At 44.5% G+C, this 15,987-nt stretch overlaps 1 protein-coding gene across 2 annotated transcripts in view; it reads left to right on the top strand.

The window, feature by feature from the left end:
• The first annotated feature begins 242 nt into the window (after window positions 1-242).
• TMEM40 (transmembrane protein 40) overlaps window positions 243-15,987 on the top strand; it is a 25,314-nt gene continuing 9,569 nt past the window's right edge. Inside the window, exons 1-3 of one of the 2 annotated variants that reach the window (XM_023536879.1) lie at window positions 243-313; window positions 13,018-13,098; window positions 13,751-13,900. In XM_023536879.1, coding sequence (XP_023392647.1) covers window positions 13,026-13,098; window positions 13,751-13,900 — 223 coding nt within the window. In that variant the 5' untranslated portion in view covers window positions 243-313; window positions 13,018-13,025. Of the gene's footprint in view, window positions 314-13,007; window positions 13,099-13,750; window positions 13,901-15,987 lie in introns of those variants that run through there. The other variant, XM_011370543.2, reaches the window with a different exon arrangement.

Here is a 15,987-nt window from a genome sequence, read left to right on the forward strand (position 1 = left end):
CACATCACTTCCCCCCAGAAACAGAGGGCGTGGCCATGGTCTAGGAGGTGGGTCTGGGGTGTAGTAGCCCCATCTAAGGTCCTGGGGTGTCATAAGGAAGAGTCAAGTCAGACAGGAGTTCCTGGGGCCAATAGTTCTGGCAGGAAGGAATGCCACTAGGGTGAGCAGTGAGCAAGTGGGGCCCAGGAACAAGTCACATCCTGCCCCCTCCCATCACAGGGGGCGTGGCCATTGTCCTCTTCCCCTGCCCAGGCTGGCATCAGCACAGTTCACACACAGTTCGCCTTGCACCTGACAGGCCTCGGGATCACAGGTAATGGAACATGGGGCAGGGAGAGGGGTTAAATTTTAAGAGAACTGGCTTTTCAACAGGGCTGATGTTTTGTGGTTCCTAGGGGAGCTCGGATTTGAATCCCAGCTTTTTGTCTTCCCAGCTGGCTGAGCACCTCAGTCACCATCTCTGGAAAAATCTGGGGAGGATGACAAATATTTACCCCTTGGGTTGTTTCGAGGCTTCAGCCAAGCATAGCAGATGGCCAACTCCTGATTCTGTCATAAACTTGCTGTAGGACTTTCAGAAAACTCCTTGACCTCTCTGAGCCTCAATCTCCCCATTTGTGAAGGGTTTAACTAGATCTCTGAAGGCCTCTCCCACTCTGCCCTTGTGGGGAGGGGAGCTTTGGAAGGCAAGGGTGTCCCATCAAACCTCTTAGCCTCTGTGCTTTGACCAGTAAATAAAGGCAGCCACCCTTTTGTTCTCCCCTCGGAAACCACTGTGGGCCCTGAGCCAGACATGTCAGATGTGGGAGGATGAGGCCAGTTGTCTCCTCTGTTTCGGGCTCAAATTTACCTTTGGGGCAAAAATGCTGATCAGAGAGAGCTGAGCCTTGGGGGAGGGGGCCCTGCTGCCTGTCAGAAGCTCACCAAAGTGGTGTGGCTTATAGGGGAGCCTCCACCTGCCCCTGTCCAAGCATCATCTTCCCTCCCTATCTCCTGGGCTGTCATCCTAAATCAGGGGAGCCCCCTCTGCTCAGAGCATTCCAGCTCCTCTTCTCAGAGGCAGCTTTCAAGCCTCGAACCAATCCATTTTTCTTTTAAGGGGGACAAGAAAGGTTATATATGATCTTGTGCCTGTTATTTTATTGTTTTCTTTCGAAACTACCAAAAAAGTTGAGTCAGAAGTATGTGTTAGTGGGCATTATATTGAGTGAAGTGTTCTGTTTGGAGTCCAAACTAAGCAGATCTGTAAATAATGAGACTCCTTCCTGGCTCTGAAATTTCTAAAATTCAGACTAGTGTAGCCCTCTAAAACACTAAGGTACCTGGATCTTGGAATCCTCGAAAAGCCACCACACTGGCTATATACTCCAGGGCTCATGCTGGGCATTACCCTGCTGGAGGCCCTATTTTACTTTCATAACAATCCTATGTGGGAAGTTCTCTTTAAAAAAAAAAACAACAAACAACACTTTATTGAGAGATCATTCACATACCATAAAATTCACCCTTTTAAAGTGTACAATTCTGTGGTTTTAGTATATTCCCAAAGTAGGGCATCCATTATTACTATCTAATTTAGAACATGTTTATCATCCCAGAATAAACCCAATACCCTTCAGCAGTCACTCCCTTTGCCCCCCTACCCCCACAAACACTAATCTGCTTTCTGTTTCTATAGATTTGCTTATTCTAAATGTTTCTAAATATTTCATGGAAATAGAATCATACAATAAGTGATCCTTTCTGACTGGCTTCTTCCACTGAGCATAATGTTTTCAAGGTTTATACATGTTGTAGCATGTGTCAGCATTTCTTCTTTATGGCAGAATAAGAGTGTATTGTATGATTATATCACATTGTGTATCTATTGAATATCAGTTGATGGAAATTCGGATTGTTCCCACATTTTGGCTATTATGAATAATACTTCTGTGAACATTTATGTACAAGTCTTTGTGTGGACATAAGTTTTCAATTCTCTTGGGTATATACTTAGGAGTGAAGTTGCTGTGTCATATGATAAATCTATGTTTAACATTTTGAGGAACTGGCAAACTGTTTTCCAAAGCTGCTATACCATTTTACAATTCCACTGACAATACATGAAGGCTCCAATTTTCGACACCATCGACAACATTTGTTATTGTCTGTATTTCTTTTCTTAGGCATTACATTGAGTGTGAAGTGATATCTCATTGTGGTTTTGATTTGCATTTCCCTAATGACTAATGATGCCGAGCATCTTTCCACATGTTATTGGCTATTCGTATATCTTCTACAGAGAAATGTCTATTTAAATCCTTTGATTCTTTTAAAATTGGGTTGTCATCTTATTGTTGAGTTCTACACATGCTCATTTTTCCAGAGGAGGATTCTGAGGCTCCGAGAATGGATGTTACTTTCCTGAGGTCTTCACAGTTAGCTATGGGTAAAGGGGGGAACTGAGTCCAGGTCTGTCTGACATTCAAGAGCCAGCAACCTCTTTCTCTGCACTGTATGCCTCCTTTCGTGTTTAGAGTGTGTGTGTGTGTGTGTGTGTGTGTGTGTGTGTGTGTGTTTTGTGTGGGTGTGTGTTGTACGTGTGTTGTGTGTGAGAGAGAGACAGAGAGAGGAGATTGGACTGTCTCTGTTTAAACAGGCACCCACCTTGGAGAATCAGAGCCAAGGAAAACCTTTTAAAAGTTTTTGGTTTCTTCTCATTAATTTTCAAACATTTGGGGGGCATCAGAAAGGTTTATTAGGGGCCACACTCCTGCCTAGTTTTTCTTGGTCCCTAAGTCTGAAACAAATCTGATTAGACCCCAAAACTCAAACAGAAAATAATATCCCCTAGTTGGGTCTAAGGGTCTGGAGCAACAGTTGTCACCTTATTTGATTGTGCACTCTTCTCCATAAAAATGCTGTAGGCATCCCCAACATATATGTATTTATAGATTTAGAAATTATATCCGAGTAATGTGGCCATTAGCTAATGTCTAAGGCCCAATATACACTTGGAGTGAATTTCTTTACCACTGATAATAAGCGGAAATCCACTTTTCAAATAGTTTTCTTTTTGGCTTCAGTAGGCAATTGTGTGTGTGAGAGATCCCATTCATTGTTATTTTCATCGTGGTAACATGGCTGATGAAGAAATTGAAGGAGGAGCCGGAGCAGGTCTGTCTCACACATTTCCTGCTGCTTGCTTGTACTTTCTAGATTAGAGTTATCTTCATCCGTGGTTTCTTTACATGGACTCTTTGAAGCCACTTGTCCACGCTATGGGGCTGATTCAGTTAAAGCTGTATTGTTTGATCTCAAATCCACACAACCCAGCACCAGTACACCACAATATGTTGCAATAGGCTGAATGTAGAAAATGGAAAATGTGGCCACAGCAGGGCTCCCTACTGGGCTCCGGGGACCCCATTTAATGGACGTGACATTTGTTGCCTGACATATGCCCGAGGGTGCACATCAGAGTTGAACTGTATACTATTAATTATTTTTAGTTAAAAATTAAGTAGAAATACATGAACTAATATTTTCCTTCTGCACTTTAGAGATTATTATCTGAGAGACTAATATCTTCCAAGCTAAGAACACCTAAGCCAACCCCTCCCGTTCCTCAGCCTGCTACCTCTCATGTTAGGGTGCTCATGACCATCCCAAAACAGCTGTCGTTTTAAGAAAAGTCTTTTATCTATTTACTGGTATCTGTCCTAGTGGCTCCACAAGGTCCTGACCCTTGCCTGTCCCCTGTCGTGGAGAAGTCCTGCAGAGACTTGAGGACAGTGACTACGTCTGCTCATGCAGTGCTCATCCCTAGGCTGAGTGCCCTGCTCCACCAGCCACTTCTCCCCACATCCTCTAGATTCTCTCTTTTTGTCCAGATTCTATTCTGTGCAGGATCTAGGATTGAACCCAGAATGGGGGATAGTAGAATGTGGGTCACTTTCCTTACTGTAGACTCTGTATTTTTATTAATATGACCTAAGACTGTGCTAGCATTGCTTTGTAGCTCTATCACCTTGTTGGCTCATGTTGCACTTTAATAAACATTGATTGTGTACCAACTAACTATGTGTTAGACACTAGAATGTTTGTGCTAACATTTACTTACCTTTAAGAGTGTCTTTTGACAATCCTAGGTCTTTATGTATGAACAGCCTCCAAGCTGGGCCCACCCAACCTCTCTCTGCACAAACTTGATTTTGTCCCTTTGTAACTTCAAGTTTCAGCCTAGGTGCCACCTCGCACTCCTCAGGGGCAACCCCTGGCCCTGGCTGCATCCTTGGGTGTGCTGTGGCCACAAGGTTCATCCAGATTCATGACAGGTCCATCTAGCTAGTGGTCAGCTGGCTGAGCAGTGTGGGCTGTTATCCCACCATCAGACTGCCTGGACAGACTTGGGACAAAACAGTGAAGGTGGTGGAAATGGTGGCATCTTCCTTCTCTCCTTCATACTTGGACGTCAGCCTCAGACCTGAGTTCATATCCAGACTGCTTGCTGTGTGGCCTTGGGCAAGTCGCTTTCCTTTTCTGGGGCTCAGTTTTGATCTCCTGGCTGCAACTCTGTGGAATTCTAGCTTGGGGAAAGGTAGAGACCGCCAAATCTGGGGAGCTGGTTGTAGGGGAGGGTTAAGGTGAGCTGAGAGCAGAAAGGAGGAGGACGCTGAAGAAGGAGAAGGGGTGCGAACAAGTATGAGATCTTCTAAAGGGAAGAAGGGCGTGCTAAAGAAACTTTGCCGGCCTCACATCATTTCTCTAAACTCTCAAATTCTTTTATGATCTCTTTTTATGAAGCACTTTCTATAAGCCAGGGGCTAGACTGTAGAAGAGAGCAAGAAAACATTATTCCTAGTCCCAGGGAGCTCAGAATCTAAGTCTGAATCCTCATAGCAATGCTGCAAGATAGTGACGCTACCCCCATTTTACAGACAAGGAAACTGAAGGTCAGAGAGGTGAAGCGATATGCCCAAAGTCACAGAGCGTGGAAGTAAAATGATGAAACACGACTTGAAGTGGGCTCTGTCAGACCCCATGGCCGGAGTGACTTAGTCGAGATACCTTGCAGTACAGCATCCTAGCTCAGAGCATGATAATTTTACTACACACTTTCCTATCCACGACCCCAGATGGGAACCAAAACCCTTAGTGAGTGACCTTATTGCCTGTTATGTAGATAAGAAAAGGGACCTAGAAGAGGAACGTGATGTGCCCAAGGGCCTGGAGTGGGTTAGTGGCAGGGCTGGGGCCAGGCCCTCAGTCTCAGAACAGCTGAGTCTGTGTCTTCCCCCAGCCCTTACCCAGCCCCTACCCTGAGTGTGCAGGGAGTTCACTACCCACACCTCAGGGCCCTGGAGCTGGTGGAAAGACAACTTCTGTTTTATGCCCTTAGGTGTTGTTTCTGATTCATTCTCCTCCCCAGGGTGACCTGATAGAGAGGTGGAAGATCTCTGGACAGAGAAGTTTGGCACTGTCCAAAGTGGGTAGTGCTCAGGCCTAGATTTTTGGACGGAGAGGCTGACCCAGGCAGATCAGGGATTGAAGCAGACGGCATTTCTCAAAGCTATGCCGAACCACATTCTGGGGAAAAGGACTGTGTTGTTGCATGGTACTGAATTGGATTTAATAATGAAAGAACATTCTTTCCTGCTTGCCTTCTCAGAGCCTTTATCACACAATTACACTCCGAGGAGCTCCAAGAAGTGAGCTATAGAAAGCAGTGTTGTCCCAAATTATTTGAATACAAATAATTGTATTTTTTCTTAGAGCATGTCAAGGGCCTACTGTTCCCTTGAAGATATAGATACATGCTGTTCTGGGCCCTCTTGCAGGCCACATCAACAGTGAGTCCGGAGTTCTTTGCTGATTGAGTGCATGAATCTTGAAGACTTTAAGTAGAGGAGAGCATTAGCATCCTAGAATATCAGAGCTAGAAGAACCTTGTAGAGTTCAGCCTAACTTCTACCTATGGGGAAACTGAAGCCCAGGGCCATCCAGCAGTGTGTGCAGAGAGGGGTGGACAGAGGCAGGCAAGCCTGTTGGGAGACTATTGCAACGCTCAGGGGTTCTGGCGGTCTGAGTGGACCACACTCTACCAAGCGTGTGGTGCCCTTGTTAACAACAGAGATTTCCCTGAGCCATATCCTAACCCAAACCTTGCTCCTAACATCAGCCCCTCAGAGCGAAAAACCTCTAGAGGAGAGAGTCCTGGAAATTGGCACTGTCACCTGTTCTCCTGGAATCTGGTCATGAGCCAAGTGTGAGAGATATTGGGCATGGGAAAGGAGAAAGGAAACTCTTACTTATTAAGTGCCAGTATTCTAGGCTTATTACAGGCACGATATTATCTAATTCCCACCATACTCTGGGAATAGATATTAATGTCCCATTTTATAGATGGGAAATTGAGGCCGAGAGGAGCCAGGCAGCTAGGGGGCAGGGATAAGAACACAGGTATGACGAGCTCCAAAGCCCTCACTTCCTTTATAGGTCTCTCAAGAGAACCTATAGGGAGGCAGTGGGAACAGAGAAACTAGCCCTTCTTTAAGGGGAAATGGGACAGGCTTGGGCTTTGGCTGGCTAGGGAGGAAGGAGTCAGGACATATTTCCTGTTTGGAAGTTTGGGGGCTCAGGAGCATGGTGGAGTCAAAGAGGGAACCTGGTTTAGAAAGGGAGATGTTCAGCATCTGCAGGGCTCCAGGCTGTGGCAGGCACTGGGATTAGAGACTGTGGTGGGCACAATAACAGCCCTCAAAGATATCTGTATCCTAATCCCTGGAAACTGTTAGTATGTTAGGTTACATAGCAAAGGGCAATTAAAGTGGAGATGGAATTAAGATTGCACATCAATTGACCTTAACATAGGGATATAATCCCAGATGATCAGGCTGAGCCCAATGTAGTCACGTGGTCCTTAAAAGTGGAAGAGGAGGGCAGATGTTAGAGGTTAGGGTGGCGCAATGGGAAGACTTGACCTGACATCGTTGACTTTGAAGATGGAAGAAGGGGCCACAAGCCAAGGAATGCGGGTGGCCTCTGAAAGCTGGAAAAAGAAGGGAGATAAAGGATAAGGAGGGAGAGAAGAGGGGAGGGAAAGGAGAGAAGGAGAGGGAGAAGGAGAAAGAGAAGAAATAAAAGCAGCATCAAGGAAACTAAATTTCCTCCAGAGCCTCCAGAAAGGAAGTCAGCCCTGCAGACACCTTGATTTTAACCCATGGAGACCTGTGTTGGATTTCTAACCTACAGAACCATGAGACACTGAATTTATGTTGTTATTTTAAGCCACTGAGTTTGTGGGAATTTGTTACAGAAGCAATAGAAAACCAATGAGGAGCTGAACAAGCTCTAAGATGGTCTTTGTTTTCAGCAAATGTACAAGTCTCTAGGACAAGATATTCAGGGCCGCTGCTGCTTGGACAGTTACAGGGAGGAGGAAGAAGGGGAAGTGGAAGTCCCCGACCCAGCCTGGAGTTGAGATAGAATGCCTCGCTTCATATATGGGACGTCAGGGGCCCTGCCCAAGTCTCACCCTGGAGGCTGGAGTGAAATCTGTGGACCCCTCTGCCCCCAGCCCTGCTTTGCTCTGCCTAGAATCCCAGAGCCCTCCTCACACATTTATCTCAACTAAAGTGCTTCAGTTACAAGTAACAGAAACCACCTCACGGTATCAAAAAAAGGACTTTATTAGGAGGATTTGGGATCTCACAGAACAGAGGGAATTGCTGAGGAACCAGACTGCGGAGCAGACAGCGTCCAGGAGCTGAAACGAGAGGACAGCCTGTTCGGGGAACTCTTAGTTGCCTCGTCCCCATCCTCCAGGGTGGGACACTGGGGAAAAGATAAACAGCCCCTGAATCAAGAGACGGGGTTCTGGTGCCAGCCTTGCCCCTGAGTTGCTATGTGAGCTTGTGCAAGTTCCTCCATTTTTAGGCCTCAGTTTCCCCATCTGTAAAATAAAACAGCAATCCCCACCCTGCATCCCTCGTGGTTAGTATGAGGATCGAGTGAGCTGGGTGGGGAAGGCGCTGTGAGGCTGTGATAGCTCAGCATCTCCTAATATCCCTTCCCACCCTGGGCCCAGGCGCCTGTGACAGCAGGAGCTTAAGAAATCTGGGCTGAACTGAAATCCAGTTTAGCCAGATTTGTGGGTGCAGAGGACCTGGAACCACCAGTGACTCAGCAGGGCTGGGCTTTTGGAGAAAAGTGCTAGGAAGTCAGGCATTCGATTTCCTTGTAGGATCAGCCTCAGATGTGGGGCCACCTGAGAGAGGGGCCCTAGAGGCCTCTAACCAGGGCCGGGGAATGGGGTTCTCTATTGAGACGGGTCAGATTTGAGTCCATCTGTAAGTTGAGAGACCTTGGACAAGTCACTTTGTCTTTTTGAACCTCAGTTTTTTTCCTGCATAAAATGAGACTTGTACGAATAAAATAAGATTGGAGGGAATGTGCCGTTTCCTTCTCATCTTCTTGCTTTCTTCTTTCTTCACTTCTCCTGTCAACTCCCCACGGTCCGTCTTGGCTCAAAGTCACATGTATTAAACTAGAGCTTGTAGAAACCGCTCCCAGCCATCTCACTGCCGGTGGTGCCTGCTGTTCCACCACTGATGCTCTGTCCTTTGTATTAAGCTTTGCCTTGCACACTGATCCTTGAGTTTTAAATTTTAAAAGTTCTATTTATCCTTTCTCATAGCAGAAATATGGGTGGAGGAGGGATGGGGCAAGGACACTGAAAGGTGAAACAGGGCTACCTCAGGTTTACCATTCCCCCTCTCCTGATGGATCAATGCGCTGAAGAACTGCCTGAGGAAGTGCCCTTAGCTGTGAGGACACTTGCTCAGGGCTCCTAAGTCAAATCAACATCATTTGCATAACATTGCCAGGACCGTTTAGTGGCTTCTTTCCTGGTACAAATGATAGGGGCTTGGGCAGAGATGTCAGCATCACTCCTTTTGTCCCCCAGTGTAGACTAAGCAACTATCCTTGCTCAAGCATTTACTAGCTATATGGCCCTAGACAAGTTTCTTAGTCTTTCTGTGCCTCGATGTTCTTACCTATAAAATGGGTACAACCATAGTGCACCCTCATAAGGCTGTGGTAAGGAATACATGAGTTGACACGTGTAACGTGCTCAGATGATTGCCTGGCAGAGAGTAAGCACTTGTTTGTTATTGTCATCGTCCTCATTTTTGCTTTCTGCCAGACCCTGTGCCGGGTTCTGGTGGCACACAGATGAATCAACCTCAGTCCCTAACCCTGGCTCGTTTCTTGATCTAGTGGAGACACGCCGTGGGTATGTCAGACTCTCTGTTGAGTGCTGAGAAGGTGAATAGGGATGATGGCCCTAGAGTTACGCAACGAGGTGCCTACCTTAAAGAAGAGCCTGGTACAAGGCAGAGTTGACGAAGGCTCAGGAGAGCTATGTGCTGAAGACAGGGTGGGGGTGTTATCTTAGGGCCTCCCCCAAATCCCATTTTTCTTTACAGCTATTTCCTGACAACTGTTTCCCATGTGGGCCAGCGTCCCTTGTTTCTGTGCCTTTGCACATTGTTCTCTTTGGTCCTTTCAAACTCACCCCAGCATACCCTCCTTCAGGAACTTTCCCTGACTGACCCGGGTCTGATATAGCCCCGGGGCTCCCACAGTCCCCTGGTCTACCTTGAAATTTCTTGAAGACTTATCTACCACAGTATCCCTAGTGCTAGCATACAGTAGGTGCTCAATTAATGTAGGAATGTAAGAAGAACTATGTATCAGTCAGAATTGTGTTCAGCTAGCTACAAATGTTAAAAATCCTGACTATAGAGGCTTAAACAAAAAGAGATTTATTTTTCCCAAATAACAAGAAAGCAGGCAGTTGTTGGCAAGAGCTCAGCAGCTCAAACAACATCTCTGCATTTGCTTTGGTTTTGCCTCAAGGTCACAAGATGGCTGCTGTAGCTCCTGCCATCACATGCATGTTGGAGGAAGGAAGGAGAGGCAAGTCACAGCACCAGCCCTGTTGGCTTCATTTGTTAGGAGAAGTGAAACCTTTCCTGAATCCCAGCTGACTTTTCATTAGCCAAAACTGGGTCACATGGCCACCCCCAGCTATAAGAAAGACCAGAAAAACGAGTATCTAACTGGAGCTGGAAAAACAAAATTGCAGTTCTGTTAGCAAGGAAGAAGTCCAAAGGTGGTACGGGGAGGAGGATTAATGGAGTGGGGTTCAGGAGGAAGGGTACTGGTTAAGCAATCAGCATAGGGCTTCATGAAGGAGGTGGTATTTTGAGCTATGCCTGGAGGGTCAAATACAATTTTGACAATAGGAAAATGCTGAAAATGCTGTATGTGACCAGGGACTGCCAAGTGGCCGAGACAGCTAGAGCAGGAAAGAGATAGGACCAGCTTGGTGAACTTTTGGTGTATTTGGCACCAGCCAGAAGCTCTCTTTCCCCCATATGTCTCTAAATCTCTTCCTTCACTTCACTTGAAATTCCACCATTAGAGATGATCTCAGCCAATAAACATATATTGGATATATGCCATGTACAAAAAGTTCTTTTCAAAATATAGGTTTGCCCTAGAGGCTTATGGTTATCATTCATTCATACCTGAATATTAATTCGTTTTATTGGCTAGTAACTTCCTAATGCTTTGCTGAAGTCTGCCCTGAAAAATGGGAATTTTTATTCTAGAAAGGGAGTAATAGAGCCTGAGGCTTAGGAGACAGCGGATGGGCAGGGCTGGGGCTGGACACCAAGTGTCTGAGGATAATAGGAGGCCTGTAGAAGAGGGAACTCACGTATTCTGAGCTCCTTTAGTGCAGACACTGGCTATCTTTCCTCCCTAATGCTCTACCATCGCCGTTCACAACTGAGGTAATTAGAGCTTAAAGAAGGGGATTGCCCTGCCCAAGGTTATCCCTGGCTCGGATGACAGAAGTGGGATCAGTCTGACCCCAAAACACATGTTCGTCTCACTACACAAACATGGTCTTGTTTCTCCTTTGTCATAATAATGGTCATCTTCTCAGATAGCATTTATTCAATATTTACTCTGTACCAGGCATTGCTCTAAATGCTTCACGTATTTCAACTCATTCCATTTTCACAACGATACGATTATTGTCCCCATTTTACAGAGGAGAAACATGAGTCATAGCAAGAGGTTCAAGAACATACCCAGGTGTCACAGCTGGAAGTGTCAGGATTCAAACCCAGCTGGTCTGGCTCTGAGACACAGGAAAAGATATTGCCTTGCCAAGGTCTTGTGATGGATGAAGAGTAGATTCTCCAGTAAAACAAAAACAAAAACAACTCCAACTCATTGATACAGAGAACAGATAGGTGGTTGTCAGGAGTAGGATGGGGACGGGCAAAATAGATGAAGCAGTTAAAAGGTACAAACTTCCAGTTACGAAATAAATAAATTCTGGAGATATAATGTACAGCATGATGACTATCGTTAGTAATACTGTATTGTATATTTGAAAATTGCTAAGAGAGTAAGTAGATCTTAAAAGTTCTCATCACAAGAAAAAAATATTTTGTAATTACATATGGTGACGGATTTTAAATAGACTTATTGTGATGATCCTTTTGCAATGTATACAAATATTGAATCACTATGTTACATATCTGAAACTAAATAATGTTATATGCCAATTATAACTCGATTACATTTTTTTTAACACACACACACAATTTATTATCTTACAGTTCTAAGAATCAAAATCTGAAATTGGGGCTGAGCTCCCTCCAGTGGGTTTAGAAGAGAATGTTTCCAGGCCTTCTCTGTCTTCTAGAGCTGCACTCCTTGCATTCTTTGGCTCCTGGCCTTTTCCTCCATCTTCAAACACACCAGGGTAGCATCTTCTTCAATCATATTGCCTATTCTTCCGTGTGTCAAAAAATTTTTTTAAATAAAATTAAAGCTTAAAAAGAGTAGATTGTCTAGACCAGTGATTCTCAAGTGGAAGTGATCTTTGTCCCTAGGAGACAGTCTGCATTCCATTCCTGGGAGGCTTGACTCCATGGTGGCCCTTGAGCAGTTTTGTGACCCTAACCAACATTTTGAGGTGCATTAAATAGAATATGGGTCAGGAGTCCTAACTTGTGCAAGTCACTTCATCTCTTTGGGCCTCAGTTTCCTCCCCTGTAAAATGGGGATAATGCAATTTACTTTGCAGGGTTATTTTAAGTCTCGAATGAGACAATCTTTTGGAAAGTTTTGTTGTCTAAAAACTACAATTCAAATGTGAGGAGCACTCAATCCCATTTCCTACCTGACTAGTTTATGATGAGGCTCAGATGGAATTATAGACACATAGCCCTTTGTAAAACCATTAAGTACTATACTGATATAAAGTGGCATTTTTAAGTAATTAAAAACATTAATTATTTTATTATAACAAAAATAATACTGTTAAAATTTAGTAAATGCAAAGTAGAAATAAGACTAAAAATACTCATAATACCGCCACCCAGAGAAAACCACTCTTTATATTTTGATGTAGCTCCAACAACCATTAACTGATCTCATGTCTGTTTATCTGGACCCCCACCTGTGCCCTCTGACTCTCCAACAAAATTATTTCGAAGCAAGTCCCAGACATCATATAATTTTATCATAAATATTTCAGTAATTATATCTAAATTTAAAGATACTTTAAATAAATATAACCTCAAGATAACTATCACACCTGAAAAACATAGATACTCCGGCGGAGATGTTCATAATGGGGGAAGCTACACATGTTTGGATTTAAGATGTATATAGAAAATCTATGTACCTTCCACTCAGTTTGCTGAGAACCGAAAACTGCTCTAAAACTAAAGTCTATTTGTTAAAATAAACAACTTATTAATGTTGTCAAAAGATGATCATTATTCAAATTTCCCTAATTTTGTATTTCTTTTCTTTTTGTAAATTGTTCTTCTTATACCTTTTTAAATGAAGTGTTTTTCTCTTTCTTATTTATTTGCCAAGCTCTTTATATGTTAAAGTTATTAACTAAGGTAATACCAATTATTTAATATTGTATGCCTCCAGGGAAAGCCATGGAGACTTCGGGATGCTCCTCCCAGACTCAAGACCACAGTCGAGTTCACAAAGAAACAGATGATCTTGACCGTATGTTTGCCTTTTCTGACCCTCTGGGAAAAGCTACATAGGAGGTGGAGTCCAACAGTGGGTAGAATAGAAGGCCCTGCTGAGGTTTAAGTCACAGTTGGAACCTCTAGAGAAGTAGTGATTTTACACACATGTACACATACATATGTGCTTGGTCCAGTCTGTCCCCCCAGTGCTTTCCAGTTGTGGGGACCCTCAGTTGCTACCCAAATCTCCAGGAGGCTCTGGGTGCTTGGATTGACACTAGGGGGAGTCCTTAAAAGGTGAGGAGGGTCCTGCATGCTCCAGGATGGGGGATAGGAAGGTTCAGGGCTTGATCAGATCCCACCTGCCCTGTAATTTACAGAGAATCCTAAGTTGGCAACTGCTTACACAGTCCAGTGGTCTCTGGACAAGACAGCACCCTTAGAAGCTCCTCTCTGGGCTCCATATTCAGAGAAATGTCTGCCCTGGACCTTCCTGGAGCCCCTAGGGCCTCTGAGAGCCCTGGTCGAATGAATCTTCCATCGGCCCTAAGGGTTTGGGAAGAGTATTGCGGAGAAACCAGCCCCTGCTGGCTCCCCAAGTCCAGGTAGACTCCTAGGGAGGCCTTAGTGGTTTCTGGGGTGAGAAGGGCGGGAAACACTCATCCTTACGTGCGTGTGCCCCCCAGATGCAGAGACAGATTTCCGCAAGCAAGACGGGGAGGCCGGAGTCTTTTCTCAAGAACGAAATGAGAGAGACAAGCCTTTCTCCTCTACCTCCTCCTCCTCTTCATCCTCATCCTCATCCTCCTCCTCTTCCTCCTCCTCCTCTACCTCAGGTATAGCAAAGATTAAATATACATGTGTGTATATTCTTATAATATTATTCAAGAAAAGCATTTATGTGGAAAAACCATGCCCCATAGTCCCCCATCCTGATTACTTCAATTCTGTTTTTCCACAGTCCCTTCCAGAGTCCCTTGAGCTCTTCCTGGGACGGGGAAACCCAGGCTCTGGTCTACTCCTCCTCAACCAGACCACCTGAACTATGAACATATAACATAGTAGGCCTGGGCCTGGGATTTTATTTGATGAAAGCAATCTCAAGCTAAATTTAAAAAAATACTTGCAAAGCCCTGGCACTCTGACCTCATGTTCTTATGTTTCAAACGATGAGGCTGGGGCTCAAAGCCACAACATCCACGTTTATTTCAGCAGACAGAGGAGGGAGAGTAGTTAGCGGGTCCAGTGGCTTTGTGTGTAGCCATTCTCCTCAGGAAACTGGAAAAGAAGCCACTGTCCTTATTAAGAAGTATACAAACCCACCCTCTATGAAGTTTAGCTCTGGAAGAAGGGCTTCCAGGTACAGTGGAACTCTTGCAGGGGGACCCTGGTGGGAGGGGCCAACCTGCCTTCTGAGTCTGGATGACCCTTAGAGGGCGCTGTTCTCCCACAAATGTCTCCCCCATAAGCTGCTTCCCCCCCTGTCTCCACAGCACACATGAGACTGGCTGTATTCAGTGGGCCTGAACTCTAAGAGAAAGCAATAGGAAAATAAACACAGACACACAGAGACAGACTGATATTCAGGATCCGAGTGTCTGATCCACAATGGCTAGCCTATTGCTGGAACTCAGACCGTGCCCATTCTTCAGGCTCAGACAGTGGCCTCAAGGCCCCAAGCCTGGGTGCCTCACTGCAGCCCCCAGCCTTCTTCCTCTACACGCAGGACCCTAACTCACAGTTTGGCATGCGGCGCTGCTCTCCCTGTATTTTTTTGTTCTTAATGTATCTTGTTATTTTTTAATTAAAACTTTTTTTATTGTGAAAGATTATGCATAGGCATGTTGTAGAAAATGCGGAACATATCAAGAAGTAGAAAGAAGAAAAAAAATCATCCTTTGCTTCGTCACTCAGAGATAACCACTAAACACATATTTTATCTTTCCTTAAATTTACTCAATAAATATTTGCTGAGTACCAAGCTCTGTAATGGATACCGGGGGTATTAGCAACAAACTGTGACTCCTTCTGCCAGGGTTAACTTTTTAAATAGTTAAATTAGAGAGTACATACAAAAATTGTCCTTATTTTACACAGCATATAATTCTATATAATACCTTTCATTAAAAATTATGTATTATGAAAATATAGAGACTAAAACAATGTTCATTTGTATATTGATACAGGTTGTCTCTGGCTGATAGAATTTGGAGTAAATTTTGCTTTCGTTATTTTCTGTATTGTTTGATATTTTGCAAAATTCAATGAATAAGCTTCTCTTTTTGGCATGAATTAATATTTGTAAAATATTAATGAAGAAGTGATATTAATAACAGAAATGAAGAAATTGGTAGCCACCCCAAATCCTATCTTCTGAGATAAATACCAATATCTTGATGTACTTCCTGATACCTCTTTCTCTGCATCTAGCTGAGATCATATGTGCACTGATTTTTAAGTATAGTTAACCCAGTTTTCTGGAATTCTAAAATTTATCCATGGGGCAGCAGGCCCCCAAACATGTGGAGGGACACCAGTCTTGCTGGAGTCACCCTGGTCATCCTGAGGAAACGGAGTCCTCTGGACGTGGGGCTAGAAACTTCTAGGCCTGAATTCCTGGAATGCTGACCAGTCGAAAAGTATAAATGATGCAATCATTCTCTAAGTCTTAATCAGGCTCCTGCTCCAGGCTGGATACCCTTGGGAGAGTGAGGATCCAGGCCTTGTCTTTTGGGAGCTTGGGATGATTGGAGAGACAAGTTCACAACCACTGATCCTCATGCCCACTGTGTCAAACAGACAGTTGATGCAGAGGAAGGAGAGTAAGATGAGTGTGAGCTGGGGCAGTTGGAAAAGTCTTTTTATAGGAGGTGTGACATCAGCTTAACCTTCAGGATAAGGGAGACAAATGGGAAGAGCATTC

This window comes from Pteropus vampyrus, unplaced genomic scaffold (assembly GCF_000151845.1).
Source record: "Pteropus vampyrus isolate Shadow unplaced genomic scaffold, Pvam_2.0 Scaffold171, whole genome shotgun sequence".
In the NCBI taxonomy this organism is placed as follows: domain Eukaryota; kingdom Metazoa; phylum Chordata; class Mammalia; order Chiroptera; family Pteropodidae; genus Pteropus; species Pteropus vampyrus.